Below are 7871 nucleotides of genomic sequence, written 5' to 3' on the forward strand. Positions count from 1 at the left end.
ATCTGCTGGAATAAAATCGAAAATATGTTTATCTATCCTCCCCCTCCGCAAACTGACACCAACGGCAAACGGTTGGCAGGAGCGAGAGAGCGAGCGAGCGAGTGAGTTCGCTTGGCAGTTTGCCTGATAGCAAGCCGTTGCCATCAGCCGCCGCCCGGTGATAAGGATTTTTTGGAGTGAAACATGGCTTTTGGCACCAAGCAGGTGTTGGCAATCGATCGATGGAACCATCGAAGTTGGTTTTGTGCTCGCTCTTTTTGAATTTTTAATGTCGGAGTTTCTCTGGTTGTAATCTACAGAATATCTACGGTACATTATAGAACATATTTTAATGATCTTTTCCCCATTATTTGCTGTCTTTTCTTATCTAGTTACCACCACACCAATGACAATGGCTGCCTCGGTTTACGCGACCCCACCGCCCGACCTCAGCGGCGAGGAGGCAGCACTGAGCGATGCGTCCAACTCCTCGCAGACCAACAGCTCCCACGGTTCCGCTCTCAAAGCCTCCAAGCGTACCCTATCGTCGTCGTTCCTGAATGCCACCACCGCCAACACCACCCAAAGTAGCACCATCACGACGACTTCCTCCTCACAGCAGAGCTCAGACTCGTTGCCTGATCTCTCCAAAAAGCGTCGCAAACAATCGATGCCGATCCGATTTGCCACCAACGGCACGGTAATCGAACCATCATCTGCGCCAAGCGGTGAGGCCGAGGATGCTGCTAGACGGCTGGCAGAGACCGGTGGTCGAACAGAGCGTGAGCAGAGCGAAAGGGATCGCCGGACACCAAACAACGATGCAGATCGTGACGCCGACGACGATGACGACGACGACGAAGAGGACGAGGGCTGCCAATCGCCGAATCCACCAAGTCCTGCCATGGAAACGGACCATGATCCGGATGACAGTGCGGCCCTGCTCGAGCAGCAGCAGAACAACTTTCAGAAGATATTCCTCTCGAACCTCAGTCAATTACAGCAGAAGCATCTGCAGCTGCAGCAACAGCAGCATGCGGCAGGAGAGAGTGGACTGGGAAGTCCGGGGACTTCGTTGCCCGATAGCTTCCTGGCCTCGAAGCTTACCAGTCTCATCTCGATGAGCACTGGCCGTGGTATGAAAAGTGACGATGAGCAGGAGGCGGACGAACCAGAACACCGCCAATCGTCGGATGTGGTTGGATCGAATTCACGCAGTTCCAACTCGAAGGAGAACTATAATGGCAGTGTGGAGAACGAGGAACTAAAATCATACCACGAGGAGTCACTGCGGGCTGGAAATGATCACCAGGGGGGTATCGGACACGGAGAGCGATCCTCCAACCATTCACCATCGCCCATGTTGAGTAATCCACCGAAGATATCCCTCAAGAAGGAGCTAATGTTCGATCCCGAGTGGGACGGTGAGATACGGAGTAATCTCCCGAAACCGGAAGATTGGATGTCGATCGCTGGATTGTCTTTTCCCTTCCCACCGGAAGCCGCAGCGGCCCTGTCCGCCTCGGGCTATCTACCTCAGCTACCGCTACTGGGCGTTCCGACGGTTTCACCGTTCGGTGGTGCCGGATCGACCGATGGCAGCAACCGACCGAGCGTTCCCCCGCTGCGCATCTTCAACCCGGAAGCGTACTGCGATCTGTGCAACAAAGAGTTTTGTAACAAATACTTTCTCAAGACGCACAAAGCGAACAAGCACGGGATTTACGAGCCAGCGGCCAACAGCAGCAACTCGTCGGACAACAATCCGCCGCCTTCCTTTTCGGCGCTGATGAATCCCTTCAACCCGATCCACCAGCTGTCACAGGTGTTCCAGATGCAGCAACAGCACTCCGGTACGGCCTCTAGCTCGTCCGAGCAGATGGATAAGCACTCTGCGGGAGGACAGAATACCGTAGGACATCAGCTTGGAAGAGATTCCGAGCCGCAGGTATCTCAGCAATCGCCAGCCATGGCACAGGCCCCTCATCAGCAATCAGCCGGACCACCGGCACCAACGGTGGCGAAGGCAAACGCTCAGCCAACATCCCGCACCACCTCGCTTTCACCGAAAACCCCAACAAACTCCACTGCAGCCCTCATTCAGCCGACGGTCTTCTGTGACATTTGCTTCAAGAAGTTTAGCAGTCTCAGTGCAATGCGAAAGCATCGCAGCAAGGCGCACGAACTGGCGAACCAAAGTAACCACCAGCAGCAACTTCAGCAACAGCTCCAGCAACATCACCAACAACAGTTGCAACAGCAACAGCAACAACTGCAGCAACAGCTGCATCAACATCTTCAACAGCAGCATCAGCACTACCAGCAACAGCTACACTCTCGGTCGGTCGATGGTGTGAAGCATGAATCGTCAACCGACGGTGTTCCGGGAAACAACGAAACCGGTCCACCGGCTGCCATCACCGGTGGTCCATTCCAGTTGCCCGATGGATTCCGCGAGGACTATCTGGTGGAACAGGAGGACACCTCGTTCACACCGCAACCCCGTAAGCTGTCACCGCATTCGATGCAGGCAGCGAAGGACGCCAACTTTTCGGCCGACAAATTAAAGCGCCTCGGAGTCATCAACACCGAGGCGTTCTGTGAGATCTGCTGCAAAGAGTACTGCAACAAGTACTTCCTGCGGACGCACAAACTTAAACGTCACGGTATTCTGCCAACTGCGGACGAGCTGAAGGAGGAACGCAACCTTCCGTGGCCACCGTTCATGCAGACGAGTCCACTGAACCTGATCATGGGAGGTTCGGCAGCGACGGCCGCCGATATGGTCAGTGCACAGATGGCACTCCAAGCATCGTCCCCTTCGTCGCTGAAGAAGTTTATGGCGGCGGCGGCCGCTGCATCGGCTGCCGGTGAGCTGGCAGTCAACGGAGCGGACGCCAATCTTGGGGCCATCGATGGGGCCAACGGTGGTAGCACCGGTGTCTCTCCACTCGACATCAAGCAGGAACTGCAGGGAAAGGGACGTGGAATGAGCAATGGAGACGGACCGGATGGGCAGGGTTCGTCGTCGGATGCTGGTGCGGGTGAGGGCGAGGAAAGGAACTCTGGTGCGGCTGGTCAGAAGGACATCGGGAGTGATGAGGATGCCGAAGCGATCAGTGTCGATCTGCAAAAGCTACAATCGATGATTATGCAGCTGAACGACCTAAACAATCAGCACCAGCGCAAGATGGGTTGTGGTGTGTGCGGTAAAGAGCTAGCGAACCAGTACCTTCTGCACGCCCACATGATCCAGGAGCATGGACCACTCGGTGAGAACAACAACGGAGGGCTGAAGGGTTCCCGTGAACCTACCCCTTTGGCATCGATCACCGCCGGAACACCGGTGGGCGCGGGTACGGGCGAGATGATGGAGGTGTGCAAACACTGCGACAAAGAGTTCTCCAACGAGTACATGCTCAAGCAGCATCTGATCGAGGTGCACGGACTACCCAGCATCCCTAGTCCCAAGCGTGAAGGCTTCATAACACCGGAGCGTCGTACTACGGGGGGCAGCGCTGCTGCTGGTGGTGGTGGTGCCGGTGCTGGTTCGACCACAGGAGCTGGAGCAGCGAGTGGTCCACCGCCAGCACCGAACTATAACGATCGCAAACCCACATTCTCGATGACACCGACCAGTAGCTACTGTGAAATTTGCAACAAGGAGCTCTGCAACAAGTACTTCATGAAGACGCACATGCAACGCATGCACGGCATCGAGATCGAGAATGGTGCGCAGATTGGTGGCGTCGTTTGCAACATTTGCAACAAGGAGCTGTGCAGCAAGTACTTTCTGCGAGTTCACAAACACAACACGCACGGTATAGTTGAGGAGGGCGCTCCGCTACCGCAAGCTCGTCAGAATGGTGGTGCTGCAGCTGGTGGTGGTGGTGGTGGTGGTGGTGGTGGTGGTGCTACTGGTGCCTCCGGAGTAACCGGAGACTCGCCAATGAGTGGAGCAGGTGGACCAGACCAAACAAACGATGGAACGGATCCGAGTGGGCTGCTGAAACCGGGCGAGATCACCGATAGCAGCAACCGGTACTATTCACACTTTACCGAAGTTTGTCCACTGTGCAGCCGCCGATTCCGGAGTGCCAAATGGTTGCGAGCGCATCTGCTGAGTGATCACGGTAAGCCGGGTGTCGATAAGTTGAAAGAGCTCGAGCAAAAGCTTGCCAATGGTCCCGGTTCAGTGACCGGTGCGAGCAATGGTGGTGGCCGCAGCAAATCCAGTAGCCCCTCGCTGAAGGTCCCAAATGGTGGTGGTGGTGGTGTTGGTGGTGGTATGTCGGAACCAAAGTTCAATTCCAAATCACCATTCGGAGCGATCAGTCCGGCCGAGGCGGCCAAATTTCTGCCGAAAGGTGCGGGCATTCCGGGGTTGTTTGGAACGGAACAGACACCCTCACCGATGGGAGGTATGAAGGGGTATCAGTGTTCGTTCTGTTCCTTCGCGACACCCCTTCTGCCGCTGCTGTTCATACACGAACGGTCCCACTCAAGCTTGACCATCGTTCAGCAGCAACTTTTGCACCAGCAGCAGCAACAACAACAGCAACAAGAGCAGCAGCAGCAGCAACAATCGGACGAAGGCCTTGGTTCACCGATGGGTGAGGCAACGTTTCCGTCGCTGCTCAAGTCCGAGTCAGCCGTGTCGTTGGCCAAGGAACACTCGGCACACCATCAGACACTGCCGGGCACTAACTCGTCCTCGATGGGATCCTCTTCCGAGACTCCTTCCTCTACTCCAGCCTCCACACCCGTTCCATCGCTCTCGCAGGAAGCCCTGAATCTGCAGCAACAGCAGCAACGCTCCCGTTCCGGTTCGCGCTACGAGTTGCGCCAATCGCCGGACCCAGAACCGACGTCACGGATGACGGAACTGGCGCACCTGAAACCCTCATCGCCGAAGGTGGCCTCGGCACCATCCCCGGCCACCGGTGGTGGTGGTGGTGGTGGCGAGCCGAATGCTATGCTCAGCGAGATGGCCAACATCACGCAACGGCCGGCCATCTATGCGCTACCGCAGCAGAGCGGACCGCTCATGATGCAGTCCTTCCTGATCGAGGAGTCGTCGTCGTCGTTCGGTGCGGCCGGGAACCGCTCACCGAAGGACTCGCTCTCCGGGCTGACCGGACAGGATCACAGGTTCGTACCAGCCGTTGTTTTCTTGCCCGTTAAGGAACGTATCCTCACACCGATGACAATATCGTTCAACCTGAGTCCCGCCTAAGGCGCGCGCACTCTCAGCCCCCCTCTGTCTACCTCAATGCGGCGTTTGACAAAAACGATGCCCGTATCTAGTCACCGAGTTCCCGTACACGGGAGCAACGGAACACCTCAGTTCCTCACTTCAAACCAAAAAAGAAAAAAATCATCACCAGTGGGGTGCTGATACACTGAGGCGAAGCGCAAGCGGCAGAGTAATCATCATTATATAGCATTATCGCAAGGAAAATCCGCAAATACGTACGACAAACTTATCCTTTAAAGCAAGAAGAAGAAAAACCAAATATAAATGAAAATAAAAGATTTAATGCTAGCGTAACACAGCCGAGTAAGAAACCGTAAACGGAATGCTAGTGAATGTAATGAAACGCTCTAGACAGACTACAATGTCAAAAACCCCTTTAAGTCATTAGGAAAAAAAATCGTATCCATATGATTGGTAGATAAAAGAGAATGCTGTCCTTTTAAGAAATTCTACCAATGACCGCCCCGTTACTTTTAGAATTGAACCGACACAATTAGGAAAAATGCACACAGATACACACGTACCGAGAAAGAGAGAGAGGAGAGATAAGAAGATAAGGCCTCTTCGTCTGTGTATCTCGCTTTATCTTTCTGCGTGGAGAGTTACAACAAGTTGGTGGGAGCATCTGTTTGCTTAATTGCGCCCTATCAGCTGCTAGTTTTGCCACATGAATATCCCATTTGATTCCAGTTCGTTAGCTGCTAACAGAAAGACTGACACAGAAAGGCCGCGGAATGGAAGGAGAGAACAGAGAGAGTGAAACTTGTATGATGTTTCTTTGTATAAAAAATATTAAACACTTTTGCGTTTCTGTTAACCTAATGGTTTATGCTGCAAGAAAGAAACAAAGATTGCTTATTAAAAATACACGCTGGTAACACAACATGTTAATCCACGAAGGGGGAAGTTATAAACGGTGTAAACAGAATGCAAAAACAGATCGATAAAGAGAGATACAAAGAGACAAAGGGGTAAAGAAAGTGTAGAAGTTCAGCTTCTCCGCTCAGCAAGGCCCAACTAATTGATTAAACTAAATGAAAATGGTTACTAACATAACAAATAAAACCAAATGGGCGTTGGTAGAAAAGTACATTATCATGGAATCCAAATTGAAGAGAAAAAAGGAGGAAAACCCTCCCCCGTCAAAGCAGACAGTATGAGCGGGAGTTTTCGTGTGCGCGGAATGAATGAAAGCTCGAGTTCTTCGTGATGTTCTAACAAAGTTCCTATTATGAGTAAAAGAAAAACCAAACAACTGAAAAAAAAAACAACAATGGACAAGATGGTGTTGTGCATTTCCTCGGGGAATGATAGATTTTTTGCGTAATATCCCTGATGGAAATGAAGACGGGCCTAGTAGGAGGGAGGGTCCGGAAGCCTGTGGTGGCTCCCCCAAGATGAGCTACAGTAAATAATGAGTGGGAAACAATGCAAATGATGGGCAGCATATTTGGAACAGGCGTCACTAGCACTAGAACCAAAAATCAAAAGAAACATAACACATTCTCTTTCGTAAAGCTGTTGTATCGATTGTTAAACGTTTCACACAAACTGAACACTGAAGTACTGCATAGATCGAGTGCGACGAGGCTGCTTTTTCGGAATTTTTCCAAGCATCGTGTATTGTATTGTTTGCGTATTTTTGAGTTTGAACATTGCAATGAAGCTGTAGAACAGTACAACAGAGAGTAGTAGCTCAGCGAGATCGTTCAAGGTTCAAGACATTCCATACACTCGTGCTGAGCGAGCAATGGCAGTTTAAAACCAAATAATGTGATTGTTTTTAAAAGAAAAAAAAAGAGAAGGAGAGTCGCTGCTGGTAAAGGCTAATACGCAAAAACTCACAACTTACTCAGGGTATTCAATGGTACAATACTACGTGTTGCGGGCGCAGTACAAGTGCGGCGAGTGCTTCCTCCTGTGTAGAAGCACAGGGGCTTTCAAAAAACAGCGTGTGTTTCAGGGATTTTCAGTCAGCTCTGCTACCTCAAATTGAAGAACAAACTGAGCTGCTGAAATACAAATTAAAACACACACCCACACAACCATTCAAACACGCATCGATAGTTACCAAAAACAAAAAAAAACTAGACGAGATGGTATAAATCAGCAAGGCAGTAGGGATCCTGTAAGAGTACAAGAGTTTCATATTTAGATGCGTGCGCACGGGCGATATACAACAAAGCATGTTCCTCAGTGCTGCGCGTTGATCCAAGCAAAACACAAAAAGGCAAACTCAAGTTTGTAGACTTCCTCCTCCTGTACGTAATAATATATAATGTTCAAACCAAAAACGTTCCAACAAGCTCTAGTCAGGGAATGTGCGCATAGCACGGAAGCGCGCACCGAGCTTCTGTCGGGATCGGGCTCTTAGACCAGTAAAGCAAATCTACAACATCTAGCATTTATCTTAGTGTAATTCCTACAAAACAAAAGGTGAAACCAAAATATGCTTCGTAGCGGGTTTTCCGTTTTGATTTTCTAATTGCCACTCCATGTGAATTGAAGTTACCAGAGCATATATCACCAGAGGCAGCAGTTGTCGAAGCCGTTGCCGCTGGTATCCTCGAAGGCCGCCACCTACACAAAAGCGGCATGTTGCAAGGCGCATTTTTAGAAACGAACCAAATCGTAT

General features: G+C 51.3%; 1 protein-coding gene across 1 annotated transcript; it reads left to right on the forward strand.

Annotated features, from left to right (window-relative positions):
• Positions 1-391: 391 nt before the first annotated feature.
• On the forward strand, positions 392-5215 carry LOC126569626 (uncharacterized). Its single transcript, XM_050226853.1, has 3 exons — positions 392-712; positions 770-3887; positions 3951-5215. Exons 1-3 carry the CDS (start codon positions 392-394, stop codon positions 5213-5215), a joined length of 4704 nt encoding a protein of 1567 aa, XP_050082810.1.
• Positions 5216-7871: the final 2656 nt, after the last annotated feature.

This window comes from Anopheles aquasalis, chromosome 2, assembly GCF_943734665.1.
Source record: "Anopheles aquasalis chromosome 2, idAnoAquaMG_Q_19, whole genome shotgun sequence".
In the NCBI taxonomy this organism is placed as follows: Eukaryota; Metazoa; Arthropoda; class Insecta; order Diptera; family Culicidae; genus Anopheles; species Anopheles aquasalis.